General features: G+C 47.6%; 1 protein-coding gene across 2 annotated transcripts in view; it reads right to left on the reverse strand.

The window, feature by feature from the left end:
* Positions 1–15,019, reverse strand: part of TNPO3 (transportin 3) — a 69,996-nt gene that overhangs the window by 37,856 nt on the left and 17,121 nt on the right. For both annotated transcript variants that reach the window (XM_073579225.1, XM_073579224.1), the window contains exon 7: positions 2,400–2,538. In XM_073579225.1, the coding sequence (XP_073435326.1) occupies positions 2,400–2,538 (139 nt within the window). The remainder of the gene's footprint in view (positions 1–2,399; positions 2,539–15,019) is intronic.

Below are 15,019 nucleotides of genomic sequence, written 5' to 3' on the forward strand. Positions count from 1 at the left end.
TTAACTCATAAAGGGACACTGGTCAGAATTGCAAAAAATTGCCTGGTCATTAAGGTCAAAATAGGCTTGGTCAAGAAGGGGTTAATTCTATTTTTTACAGGAATATGGTATCCAGACCCTGGGTACCATCCGCACATGAAGCGCTCACTTTATGAATGGTGGGCATAGCCACATGCGTAAAATGAGCGTTTCAATGCAATCCTATGGCGGCGGAATCGCCGTGATTCCGCAAAATTAATGGACATGCTGTGGATTTTTCCGCTATGCTATTCCGCAGCGGAAAAATCCGCAGCATTGGCACAGAAACTGCGGAATCCCATAGGATTGCATGGGATGCATTTTGTTAGCGCTTTTTAAGGGTTTCCGCCCCGGCAAAAACGCGGCGGAAACGCTTAAAAAACGCAACGTTGCCACACAGCCTAAAGAGACAGGGAACCAGAAAAACTATACTACATTTCTAATTAGAGGTATTTGCTAATATTATTACATCTAACACACATTGGGATAGGATCTTGGAGATGGGAATGCCCCTTTAAATATAAGCTATGTTCATGCTGTGCTTTGCTCCCCACAGTTGAAGCCTACAACGTGTAGGCCTAACTTGCATGCAGGATATGGCACTCCTACACTTAAAGGTGACAAGGGAGGATACCACTCCATATAGACTATTATAAAACAGCGCCAGGATACTTGTGATGCTTCTGCTTGTGGTTCATATATGTCGCATCCCAAATACACAATCACTGTAATGTTGCTGTTGCAATAGCACCTTCGCTAAGCGATCAGATTATTACAGAAAACTAGATACAGAAGACTTAGGTAGCGCTGAAGAAAAACAGTTGCTTTACCTACCCCATTATGTGATTTTGTGGTAATTTGATTGTCAAACAAAGAAGCGATTGGAACAGAAACATGAAACAATTGCATTTTGGGGATTGCTATAAAGAAAAAGTTGAACTGTTTCGGCCTAAGGAGCCATCCTGTGCCCTTGTCTCCTCCACCACTGTCACCTGCAGCACAGCTTCCATTGCCTACAGGATCTTCTCCAATATGAGGGTTTGACCATGGCCTGTTTTCAATTAATATGATGATTTAGTATCCATTTTTGGACACCGCTACCTTGATGAGCACATCCCTCTGTTTTTGGGAATATCTTCTTATTCTTGGCCTTTTTTTGGAGCTGGCTCTATTCAGCCATATAGAAGCTTCTGCACTCTTGGCTCCAGGTGGATTTTTTACTTATTTTCCCTTTGGTCTGCATGATAGCACTTGATGGGTATATATTAATTCTACTAATACATTCCTGTTGTGCTTACCAGTATAGGTGTCTACTATAGCTGCTTTAAATAGTGTTATTCCAGGGCATTCACTATGACTCTGAATTTTTTGATGTGAAATTGGTGGTGTGACAAGAGTATAGCCCTACCGTCAGCTTATTTGTTATTGCATGATGTTTTTAATTTTGCAGTGTTGTAACTTTAATAAAGATGTTTGTAATGTTTATATGGTGATCCCCGTGTTTTGCCTGCTACTTTTTCTCTCTTGTTGTTACTCCCTAAGGCCTCTTTCACACATCCGTTTTTCCCCATCAGTCAAAATCCGCCGTTTTGCAAAAAAAACGGATTCGCCATTTTTCTTGGCGGATCCTTTTTTTTTCCCCCCATTGGCTTGTATTAACGGCGGATCTTGACGGATGGTCATCCGTTCGATCCGTTTTTTTAACGGATCCGCCAAGATTTTGCCGTCCGCAGAGCGGACAGGACAGACAATGAAACGTTTTTTTCCCCGGCCGGATCCGCATTTTCTATTGCACATGCCCGTGAGAAATGCCTGTGTCGGAAATTTAACCCTAAACTCATTTCTGGCGTCTGAAAAAAATTCTCTCTCTCTGTTCCTTTAAAATTCTTCCTTCCCCGGATCCGTTAAAATAACGGTCCGGTGCCAAACGTTGTTGTCAGTACAGGAACGGATCCGTTGTCCGCCATTTTAGCGGATTTTAACTGACGGAAAAAACTGATGTGTGAAACAGGCCTAAGGAGACATTAGCTGCATAGTGTGTAGGATAACTAAATGCACTAATTCTATACAACCAGTAAGTTATTTCACCACGTAGCAGAATGCCGTACGTCAGACTGCAGTTATTTTGGTGTCACCAGATGAATGGAGACCTAAGAGTACTTTATGTTCGGGGCATGTGATGGAAGTCTTCGATGTGCATGTGCTGACTGTAGATAACCAATGTCATGTGAACACAGCCTTGGCATTGTATTTGGGGCTCAAACATTACAAGTCATTTTTATGTACTTTTCTAGGGACATCTGAAAGCAAATAATCTGATAACCATTTACTGCTCAGTGTAACAAGACAACCTTTTAGGACCCTGATGGCACTCACACTACCTCATATTGTGGGTGACCAGCACAAATCAAGAGAAGGTCCAGCGTTCGGAGGTCTCCCAGCTCGTGACCTGGAGTAGAAACGATCTTCTCTAGAAAGGTTTCACACAGTTCTGTAAACATCCTGCAATAGTTTAACACCCTGAAATGTACAGGAAAAAAATAAAAGAGAATTAACCTGTGGAAATTTACACACGCCATGTATTACTTAAAAGGAGAAGCAAAGCTTCCTAATAATAATAATAAATTTTATTTCTATAGCGCCGACATATTCCGCAGCACTTTACATTTCAGAGGGGATTTGTACAGACAATAGACATTACAGCATAACAATAATCACATAGATCATAACAGATACCAAGAGGAATGAGGGCCCTGCTCGCAAGCTTACAGTCTATGAGGGAAAAAGGGGAGACACGAAAGGTGGGTGGTAACAATTGCCCTGATTGTATGGACCAGCCATAACGTTAAGTGTGTAACAGTACAGACACAGAGGGCTAATGGATGCATAAAGCATGTGGGAACATGATGCGGGGAACCTGGTTATGGTAAAACTTTTGACTGTGCCACACAGGGATAGTTAGGTTAATGTGTTGAGGCAGTAGGCCAGTCTGAATAAATGAGTTTTCAAGGCACGCTTACAATTGTAGGGATTGGGGACTACTCGTATTGACCTGGGAAGTGCATTCCAAAGAATTGGCGCAGCACGTGTATAGTCTTGGAGACAGGAGTAGGAGGTTCCGATTATCGAGGATGCTAACCTCAGGTCATCAGCAGAACGGAGGGCACGGGTAGGGTGGTAGACTGAAACAAGGGAGGAGATGTAGGGTGGTGCTGAGCCATGGAGTGCTTTGTGGGTGAGGGCAATAAGTTTGTACTGGATTCTGGAGTGGATGGGTAGCCAGTGTAAGGACTGACACAAGGTAGAGGCATCGGTGTAACGATTGGCGAGGAATATGATCCTGGCTGCAGCATTCAAGACAGATTGGAGAGGGGAGAGTTTGGTAAGAGGGGGACCGATTAGAAGAGAGTTACAATAGTCCAGACGAGAATGAATAAGAGAAACAGTAAGAATTTTTGCAGAGTCAAAGGTAAGAAAAGGTCGAATTCTAGAAATGTTTTTGAGATGCAGATAACAAGAGCGAGCCAGTGATTGGATGTGGGGGGTGAATGAAAGCTCGGAGTCAAGTATGACCCCAAGACAGCGGGCATGTTGCTGGGGAGTAATAGTGGAACCACACACGGAAATGGCAGTGTCGGGTATAGGTGCATTAGTTGAGGGAGGAAACACAAGCAGTTCAGTCTTTGACAGGTTCAGTTTCAGATATAGTGAGGACATGATGTTAGACACAGCGTTTAGACAATCGCCGGTGTTTTCTAGAAAGGCTGGCGTGATGTCAGGAGAAGAAGCGTATAATTGGGTGTCATCAGCATAGAGATGGTACTGGAAACAAAATCTACTGATTGTTTGACTAATAGGGGCAGTGTACAAGGAGAAGAGGAGGGGGCCTAGAACCGATCCTTGAGGAACCCCAACAGTAAGGGGAAGATGAGAGGAGGAGGAGCCAGCAAAAGATACAGTAAAGGAGCGGTCAGAGAGATAGGAGGAAAACCAGGAGAGAACGGTGTCCTTGATGCCGATGGAGCGGAGCATAGTGAGGAGGAGCTGATGATCCACCGTGTCGAATGCTGCAGAGAGATCCAAGAGAACTAGCATGGAGTAATGACCGTTAGATTTAGCTGTTAGTAGATCATTAGAGACTTTAGTGAGGGCAGTTTCAGTAGAGTGTAGAGAGCGGAAACCGGATTGGAGAGGGTCGAGAAGAGAGTTATCAGAGAGATAGCGGATCAGACGGGAGTGGACCAGGCGTTCCAGGAGTTTAGAGATGAAGGGAAGATTAGAGACAGGTCTATAGTTAGCGGCACAGCTTTGGTCGAGGGATTGTTTTTTAAGTAGTGGATGTATGATGGCATGCTTAAATAAGGAGGGAAAGATACCAGAAGAGAGAGAGAGAGGTTAAATATTTTAGTTAGGTGAGGGGTGACAGCAGGGGAAAGGGACTGGAGCAGATGTGACGGAAATGGGTCACTGGTGCAAGTGGTTGGGCGAGAAGATGCAAGGAGCCTGCTTACTTCTTCTTCTGTGACTGGTTCAAACTCAGAGAGTGAGCTAGATGCAGTGGGGGAGGGAGGACAGTGCATGGTATGAGGTGATTGGGAGATAACTTCCTGTCGGGTATGATAAATTTTTTCTTTGAAGTAATTGGCCACATCGTCAGCTCGAAGCTCTGTGGTTGGGGCGTACACTCTTGGGTTGAGCAGGGAATGAAAAGTGTCAAAGACGTTTCGGGTTATTGGACAGTGAGGTGATGAGGGTGTTGAAATAGGTTTGTTTGGAGAGGTGAAGGGCAGTGTTGTATGTTCTAAGCATGAACTTATAATGGATGAAACCATTGGCCACAGATATTACACATATCAGAGCCGCAGTCATGCTGCCTCACAATTATATCCTGCAGATGTGAACCCAAACATAAGTTGTCCTCCAACCCTGGTTCTAGCAATACAAGCTGAACAGAAGCTGCATTCCTGAATGATTGATGTGCTGCCTGCGCTCTGGAAGGATCATGTGGCTGATGTCGTCTGTGCTGAGCACATCTAAGGTTGCTTGTGAATAGCAGACACTCAAGGCAGCGCAAGTTTTGCCACAAAAGGGCAAGGAAGGTGGTAGGGAAAGTGGGAACGTACACGCTCCATGCACTCAACAAGCAACAGACTGCACAAGCGAGTTGGCTGAAGAAGCATCTTTTTATCATAGCTAACCAGAGAAATCAGCATACTTCTAGATCACAGTTTAGAGGAAACTGTCATCTTTTAGTAGCTCTTCTGATTATTAATCAGTTAGAAAGCTATTCTCATCTGGGCAAGTAATCAATTATCCACAGATTTCAATATGCTGATGGCCCGAGAACACATGCCCGCCACCATGCCCTTCACTATCTAAAGCATTAACCGGAGATATCCCAGTGGTGGGACCTGTGGAGAGGTGAGAACTTGCTCATATCAGATTATCCCTTTAAAGAAACCTGTCACCAGTTCAAAACTGGCAAGTGTTAGCGTTTTGCGCTTACTTTATTCCCGCTAGGGCCGAGTATTGTGCTTTTTGTGTGGTGTTTTCTGCCATACAGTTCCAAAGATATTGGCCATTTTATTTAGTGTGAATTTTTATAGTCTTTCCAAGGGGAGATGGCTCAAAGGGTTCTCTGGGGGCGTGAATTTAGGCTCCTCCGCCTAATTATCCTGTGAGTAACTCACCCTTGGTAGTTACGATAATAGCATTTAGGACATTGGGCACACTAGATAAAAGGGTCCATTCCTTCAAGGACAACATCTGCAAGGAGTTTGTATGTTCTCCCCATGTTTGCGTGGGTTTCCTCCAGGTTCTCCGGTTTCCTCCCACCACACTCCTAAGACATACTGATAGGGAATTTAGATTGTGATCCCCAATGGGGATAGTGCCAATAATGTCTGTAAAGCGCTGTGGAAATAATGGCGCAACACAAATGAGTAAAATGAATAAAAATAAAATTCCTTCGAAAAAAAATAAATAAAAATTCTCAGGCAGGACAGATAGCCAGAATAAGATTAAGTGCAAAAGTTGGCCATTTTTGACCTGGTAACAGGTCCTCTGTAAGATGCCCATACTCTTTGCAACATGCACTTTTCTGACAGCTATTCTTCCTAACTCCCCTATACACATGCACAGTCTGTTACTCCGAGCATACACGTGTACCATTGTGTACCAGAAAATAAGCTGCTGCCAAAAACCTCCGATAGCGGCCTACCTCCCAGAAAACAAAAGGATCAAGCATGATTAAATCCAACACGCATGATCCCTCTTACCTTCAGATATCTGCGGACGGGGGGGGGGGGGGGGGGAATGGTGAGAGAAAGTCATCACACCCTCATACACAGAAGACACTTGGCCCGTATAACCAAAATTGGCTGGTTTGGCCAAGTTTACACTTTAGTGTATGGAGACTTTACTCAGTGACCTAAAACATGTGGTGTGGAAGTATTACATAAACGGAAAGTTAATAAACCAACCCCATAACTCATAGGAAGTGATAAGCACAAGTGTGGGTTACTTGAGTTAGGGTGCTGGGTATGCACCGGGTATTGCGGGTGCTCGAGTGACATGCTTGCGTCCCCGTGGCCGCATGTTTCGCAGCTGTTAGACCGCCACAAAACATGCGGGGATTGCCTGACACCCACAGGCGCGCACTTGTGCTCATCACTATTTGGTAAAGATGCATGAGACAACATGATGGCTAACATCTGCTTCCAAATAATAGAAACCATTTAGTATATAAAGTTACTACCAGAAAAGTTTTCCTGATATTTATAGTTTAAAAAACCAACAAAACACAATCTGTTACTCTTACACTCCGGAGGTCCAGCACAGTGATTCAGTGATTCCACTGCCAACCTAGTTTCTGTTATTTGGCTGCAGGGGTGGCATCATGTCCACATTGCAGACCGACCAGACCCGCTGAGCACAATGATTGGCTGCAGCGCTTCAGACTTCATGTCACTGCAGCAGCGGCAAAGAAATTGTGTTGCACCACAAGAGGGAAAGTAAAGGGCAATTTGTTTCTTCACAACCAGGAAAAGCTTTCTAAATGGGGACAATTCCTTTAAGCTTGCAACTGGGTGACTGCATTTATCTTTCCATAGAGAAACGTGAAACCAACCATGTGTGCACTGCACAGCTCAGATTGCGCTCTAAATGTCGTGTATGTTGCCAGCACATACCATTGAGGTATCTTCCATGCAGGATGTCATACGAAACTATTACAGAGAAGAAATGCATTGCACGTGGATTACCACTGGATTATGAAAGCTGCCGTCCCGTTTACGCCAACCTAGGCGTCCACTTGTTCCTGTTCTCTCACTACATGAAATTGCTGATCACCACAAAAGAATAGAAGAGGATTTTTCTCACTCACATTCTCAAATTGGATGACTAAGACCCTATGCCATCGCCCAGCATAATATGGAAGTAGACAAATGAATGGGGCTTAAGAAACGCCTGAGTCAGCTGGCAGACAACCAAACCATCTGCTAGATTTCACGTTACCATTGATGCATTAGTTAACGAAGGACTAAATGAAACTAAAAGACTAAATATCTCCAACAATTTTAGATGATATTAATATACCATCATCACAGAGAAGAGCTTAGAAACTGTACTTGCATGAGCAGATGCATCATAACCATAACTGGATGTAATCGAATGGGGGCGACTGTCCTCCAATGTTCAGTCGCTTGACAACGTCTTCGATATGTTGAATATTATGTCCAATCCTCCATTTGCAGAAAAAAAGCTGCAGTGGGTGGTAGTGAGTGGCATTTTTTATGCCAGTGAATATGTATGGTAGACTACTCCAGCTAGAAAGCTTGTAGTAATGACTATTTGGTTGACATGTTTAGGAGGCTGATTAGGCACAAGATGTTCATTCTCCACCACCATCTCCGCAGACTCTCTCAAATACAGCCACTTAATATTTCAATAGGTCCAGGGAATAAGACACTAATGGCAATGGCGCCTTATCTCCTCAAAGACCTTGACGGGCCATGATAGATTGCATTTATTGATCCTCAATAAGAGGTCAAAATACAACACACGTAAGATTGTTGCCTGATACAACTTAAGTCACAAGTTCTGCGAACTTTAAAGGTGTAATCAGAAATTAGAAGAAATTAAATTAATGGAAATATCATTAAAAAGAGGGATTTTGGGTTCTTACCGTAAAATCTCTTTCTTGGAGCCTTCATTGGGGGACACAGAATACCATGGGTGTATGCTGCTGCTGCTAGGAGGCTGACACTATGCAAAACAAGAAACTTAGCTCCTCCCCGGCAGTATACACCCACCGACAGGCACCAAGCACCTCAGTTGGTGAAAAAGCAGTAGGAGAAGCAACCAAAAACAATGAACATATGTACCAACCCAACAAGGGACTCGAAGACCCAGCACGGTACAACTTAAATAGGGAGGGTGCTGTGTCCCCCAATGAAGGCTCCAAGAAAGAGATTTTACGGTAAGAACCCAAAATCCCTCTTTCTTTATCGCCTTATTGGGGGACACAGAATACCATGGGACGTTCCAAAGCAGTCCCGAGGGTGGAAACAGCAATAAAAGGAACGACAGAAGGAAGGGCTTAGGTCGGCCGGTGCGCGACCGCCGCCTGCAGAACCTTCCTACCAAGAGCTGCATCAGACGAGGCCTGGGTATGAACCCTGTAGAACCTCGCAAAGGTGTGCAAAGACGACCAGGTCGCGGCCCTGCAAAGTTGTGAGGCCGAAGCCTGGTGTCGCACAGCCCAAGAAGCCCGAACAGCCCGGGTGGAGTGGGCTTTCACTCCCGGAGGGGGCCGTTTCTCCTGAAGTCGATAGGCCTCCAGGATGGTAGACCGAATCCAGCGAGCAATTGTGGATTTGGAGGCAGGAAAACCTTTCCGGCAACCCTCAGAAATGAGAAGCAGGGAATCAGATTGGCGAAAAGAAGCGGTCCTGGCAAGGTAAACATGCAAGGCTCTCACTACGTCCAGTTTGTGGAGTGACTTTTCCAGAGGATGAGCAGGCGTAGGACAAAACGATGGAAGGACGATATCTTCGTTAATGTGAAAGGGAGATACCACTTTTGGAAGGAAGGAAGGAACTGGCCTGAGAACAACCTTATCTTGGTGGAGGATAAGGTACGGAGAACGACAGGATAAGGCCGCCAGCTCAGAAACTCTCCTGATGGAAGTAATGGCGATTAGAAAAGACACCTGCCATGAAAGACAGAGGGATGTCCTGGATTGGTTCGAATGGTGCCTTCTGGAGGGCGCCAAGAACAAGATTGAGATCCCATGGATCTATCGGAGAATGATGAGGAGGAGCCACATGGGCGACTCCTTGGAGAAAAGTCTTCACTTGCGGTAAGGAAGCTAGATCCTTCTGGAAGAGGATTGCTAGGGCAGACACATGGCCTTTGAGAGTACTGAGGGATAGGCCCGCATCCAAACCAGATTGGAGGAAACGAAGAATGGATGGAATGGAGAATGACAGTGGAAGAACCTCGTTATCGCTCCAACGGAAAAAGGCCTTCCAGTACCTATGGTAAATGCGGGAGGAAGATGGCTTCCGAGCCTTGATCATGGTCTGAATGACCCAGCTGGAAAACCCTGAATCCTTCGGAATTGCATCTTCAACGGCCATGCCGTTACACTCAGAGACTGAGAATGCTGGTGGTAACGAGGGCCTAGCGAGAGAAGATCTGTACGGTCTGGAAGCCTTCGTGGGACGTCCACGAGCATGTTCACCAACTCCGCGTACCAAGGGCGTCTCAGCCAGTCTGGAGCCACTAGGATGACTGGAATGCCCTCTGACTATCTTTTTGACCACTCTAGGAATGAGGGCAAGGGGAGGAAACAGGTAAGGCAGCTGGAACTGGGAAAACGGAATTACTAGGGCGTCGCAACCGACGGCTAGAGGATCCCTGGACCTGGCTACAAAGTGAGGAACTTTGTTGTTCATCTGAGATGCCATGAGATCGACGTCCGGGGTGCCCCAACGCTGGCATATCTGAGTGAAGACTGTGGGATGAAGGGACCATTCGCTTGACGCTAGACCTTGGCGACTCAAGAAGTCGGCTGCCCAATTTTCCACCCCTGGAATGTGAACAGCGGAGATCGCCGCAACGTTACGCTCTGCCCAGCGCAGCATCCTTGCCACTTCTGACATTACCTGCCTGCTGTGAGTACCGCCCTGGTGGTTTTTGTACGCCACAGCCGTGGCGTTGTCTGACTGAATGCGGACTGGTTTGCCTACGAGGAGATGCTGCCAACGAAGGAGAGCAAGGAGGATTGCCCTGATCTCCAGAAGGTTGATGGGCAGAAGAGTCTCCTAGGCGTTCCAGCGCCCTTGGGCCGATTTCTGATGGTAAACCGCCCCCCATCCTAGGAGACTGGCATCGGTGGTGAAGACCTGCCACCGAGGCGGAAGAAAAGACCTTCCACGGAGAACTGACGCCGGCAATGTCCACCAAGTCAGCGATTGTCTGACCCTGAGCGGAAGAAGAATGGGGCGGTCCAGAGAAAACGAGGTCTTGTCCCAGACTGACAGGGGGAACAGTTGGAGAGGGCGAGAGTGGAATTGTGCGAAGGGCACTGCTTCCATGGAAGCTATCATCTTCCCCAGGACCCTCATGCAGGACCGAAGGGACTTGATCCTCGAGAGTTGTAGAGGCTGGATCCTTTTGGAAAGGGTTGAAAACTTGTCCCTCGGTAGAAACACCCGGGCTAGATTCGTGTCGAACTCCATGCCCAAAAAGGTCAGACGTTGGGTAGGGCGCAGGATGGACTTCACCTCGTTGACTATCCATCCGAGGCGGCTGAGGGCATCCAAGGTTATCTGAAGACTGTAAAGACAGTCTTGGTGGGACGAACCCTTGATCAGGAGATCGTCCAGGTAAGGGATGATAAGAATCCCTCTGGATCGAAGGATGGCCGTGACTGTTGCCATCACCTTCGTAAAGAAACGGGGAGCGGAGGCTAGTCCAAAGGGGAGGGCCGTGAACTGATAGAGATTGTCCTGAATCGCAAAGCAGAGGTATCTCTGATGCCGCAGAGAAATGGGGATGTGGAGGTAGCCATCCTGTATGTCCACAGAGCAGAGAAACTCTCCGGATCTTCACGTGGCTATTGAGCAACTTGAGGTCCAAAATTGGACGAAGAGAGCCGTCCTTTTTCGGGACTACGAAGAGATTCGAGTAGAACCCTAAAAACCGTTCGTTTGCAGGAACGGGAACGATGACCCCTGCGGAAACGAGGGAGGAGACGGCCTGAAGGAACCCTGGAATCTGTGATCGCTGTCTTGGGGATCGAGACAGAAAGAAGCGACTGGGGGAGAAGAAAACTCGATTTTGTATCCGGATGTGATGATTTCCCTGACCCAAGCGTCGTCGATAATGGATAACCATGCGTCTTTGAAAGAGGAAAGTCTGCCTCCCACCCTGGAAAGATTTCCAGGTGGGGGTGACCCGTCACTTAGATGAAAATCTGCCGGATCGGGAGCCTGAGGACCTGGAGGGCTGACCTCTGGATCTCCAGCGGGGAGCTGGCTTATAAGAAGGCTTTCTCCGGTCTCTGGAAGCAGGATGCCGGTACTGCTAGGATGAACCTTCTGCGGGAGAGGAGGGGCGAAAGGACCTAAATGGCCGAGAAGCCTTCCTGTTAAAGAACCTCTTAGGGCAGGACTGGGGAAGGGAAATGCTCTTTCCACCAGTGGCATCCGAGATTCGCATTCCATGACTCCAACCAAAGAATGCGGCGTATGGCTATTATGTTGCTGTTAGCACTTGCTACGCACCCAGCCGCGTCCAAGGAGGCAGCCAAAAGGTATTTGCCCGCATGACTAAATTAGTCTGCTAAATCCGCCAGCTCGTCCTGAGGGGCTGCTGCTGAAATGCATTTGCGCAGAATCTTTGCCCAAGCTGAAATGACCTTCGCCACCCAAGCGGAGGCGAAGATAGGACAGAGGGGAGCGTCGGATGCCTCAAAAATTGACTTAGCCAACAACTCTATTTGCCTGTCTGTTGGATCTTTAAGAGAAGCTCCGTCCAGAAGGGAAAGAACCGTCTTAGAGGAAATCCGAGAAACTGGTGGATCTACGTCAGGAGCTTTGGTTCATTTCGTGACTAGGTCTGCATCGAAGGGATATAGTACATCTGAGTACTTGCGGCCTGAAAAACGTTTATCAGGATGTTGCCAGTGATTGGCTAAGGAAGTGTCGAACTCTTTGTGATTAGGAAAGGTTCGAGATGAGGCCTCGCTTTCTTAAAGGAAACAGGGCATTCCTGAGGGGGTGCCTTATCCTCCTTTATCTTGAGAGTTTGGAATATAGCCGATATGAGACTATCTACCATATCCCGAGTTCTAGCTATGTTGTCCGCTTCTGAGTCAGATCCAGATTGGAAATCATCGTCTGACCTAGGATCGTCTGTTGAGGATGGAGACAAAGAGCGTAGCCTGGGAGAAGCGGAGGGACCCTGCGGACTGGAAGAAGAGCCAGACAGGACCCGCTTCCTAGAGCCCCTACCCGGCTTGTCCTTCTGAGGGTCGCGGTCAGGTGCTGGCGACTCACCGTGAGAGGCGGTTGGCGCACAGGTGGCTGCAGATAGCTGGGGTAACCGCTCTAAGACCTGGACCAGCGATTGAGACACTTTCGTGAGATCAGAGACCGACTGAGACCGCCACGGCCCACTCAGGGGGTGGGGTGCTCTCAACCCGGGGCTCGGAGTGCTCCTGAGGGGCAGACATGGAGGAAGGGCTGCAGGGCGAACAGAAGGGAGACGACTGACCTGATACCCACTTCTTTTTATGCCGCGCGCAGGCGTAGTGAATAACAGTGGGTCCTAGAGCAGAGAGCCCCTGCAGGATTGGGCATATGTCAAAGGGGTAGAAACACTGCCTGATGTGGAACTGCGGATGGGAGCTAATTCTAGCGTCAGCTGAAGCAGCGCCGAGCCTACCGAAGTTCAGGTGCAGAAAAACCAGCGTTGTGTCCCCCAGGAAGATATCTTGTGAAGAGAGAGGCAGGAAGAGACGCTAGCGATGGGCGGGGTTTAATCGCCAAGCCCTGATTGGAAGAGGACCGAGGAGGGGGCGCGGTAAACGTCCCACTGACAGGGCTGAAGTGAAAACAGCCCTGTGATATGCTGTAAAAGTGCGCGAAGAAAACGCGCGCAGGGAGAGGGGAGAAGCTTCCTTAACTTTTTTTTTTGAAAACGAAAGTGAAAGTGCTCCCTCAGCCCTCATGAGCGACGGCGCGCCCGGAGCAAAGAAACCACAGGGACAGGACCCACAGAGACCAGGAGGCCACAGGGATAGGAAAGTCACAGGGACAGGGCAGCCACCGGGTAGGATGCTGCCTGTGGAGGCCACCGCTGAACCACCCGATGATAAGCGCGTCTAACAGCGCTTGGTGAAGGAAAACTGGAGGGAAATTCAAAAAGGGGTACTGATCCTGATAGCGTGGTGCAGGGCTGTATTTTAATACAGCGCAGTACTGGCTGTAACGCTGCAGGGCTAGGGTCCATATTTGAGAGCGGGGCTGGAGGGGACATCTGGATCCGCTTACCTGACGTCCTTGAGGAGGATGACCGCAGGGGCCCACGATAGCCGGCAGGCCGCTGGGAGAAACGATCCTCAGTACCCGCACTATGTCCGTAAGGTGCAGAAGACGGCTCATGGTAGGGGAAACGTCACCGCTGGCGACCGCCGTCTTCCTCTCAGCCCTGTCCCGGGAGAGGGGTGAGGAGGGTACTCGGCTAGGACCGGCCACCGTTATAAGCCCATAGCACACGAGGGTGATAGGGGAAGGTCCTGCCTGCGGTCCTGAGAGTTGCGATGTGGGTGACACCACACTGCTCGCTCAGCCGCATTAATAGGAAAAGCAGGATGAACTCACATCCCGTTTCCTGATGCTGTATCTGAAAAAGAAAGGGGAAATCATTAAAAAACACAACTAAAACCTGAAAAGAAAAGGATTAAATGCGGATCTGGGGAGATCCCGGTCCGCCTCCTACAGACACTAAGCACAAACTGAGGTGCTTGGTGCCTGTCGGTGGGTGTATACTGCCGGGGAGGAGCTAAGTTTCTTGTTTTGCATAGTGTCAGCCTCCTAGCAGCAGCAGCATACACCCATGGTATTCTGTGTCCCCCAATAAGGCGATAAAGAAATACCTTTAATTAGCAAATCACAATTGTTTTGTCTAGGGAGCTAATCACTATAAAATTAAAATGGTGTCCGACTTGTTACACTGACAGAAACCCTATCCTAGATGTTAGGACAGGGGTCTGTGAGGAAGATGTTCTCCAAGTGAATATTCTGATCTAATACTGGAGATACCAGCAGTGCTGAGGTAAGAAGTGGCTGCTCACACTGCTATCCATTCGGTCTTTCTGATCTAATAATGGAGATACCAGATGTGCCAAGGTAAGGAGAGACCTCATTTCTGTCCACCCTGTCATTCTGATTTAATAGTAGAGATTCCAGGGGTGCTGGAAGTAAGAAAAAGCTCGTTTAACCATGTCTATCTAATTCTTGAGTTCTCAGGGGTGCTGAGTTAAGAAGAGGCTGCTCACACTGTCCATCAAAACTTTCTGATGTAATACTGGATATATCAGGAGTGCTAAGGTAAGAAGAGGCTACTCATACTGCTGTCAGCCCTATCTTTCTGTTTAATACTGGAAATACCTTAAATGCTGAGGTAATAAGAGGCTGCTCACACTGATGTCCACACTGTCTTTCAGTTCTAATATTGGAGATACCAGGAGTGCTACGGTAAGAAGAGACCTCTCATTTCTGTCCACCCTGTCTTTCTGATTTAATATTAGAGATTCCAGGGTTGCTGAGGCAAGAAGAAGCTGCTCACACTGCTGTCTACCCTGTGTATCTGATTTAATATTGGAGATACCAGGAGTGCTGAGGTATATAAAGGTTACGTATACTGCTGACCACTCTATGTTCCTAATCTAATAATGGAGATACCAAGGAGGCGGATGTAGACAGTGGGC

The sequence above is a fragment of the Dendrobates tinctorius genome, unplaced genomic scaffold, assembly GCF_039654945.1.
Source record: "Dendrobates tinctorius isolate UK_male_01 unplaced genomic scaffold, ASM3965494v1 ptg000062l, whole genome shotgun sequence".
NCBI classification, from domain to species: Eukaryota; Metazoa; Chordata; class Amphibia; order Anura; family Dendrobatidae; genus Dendrobates; species Dendrobates tinctorius.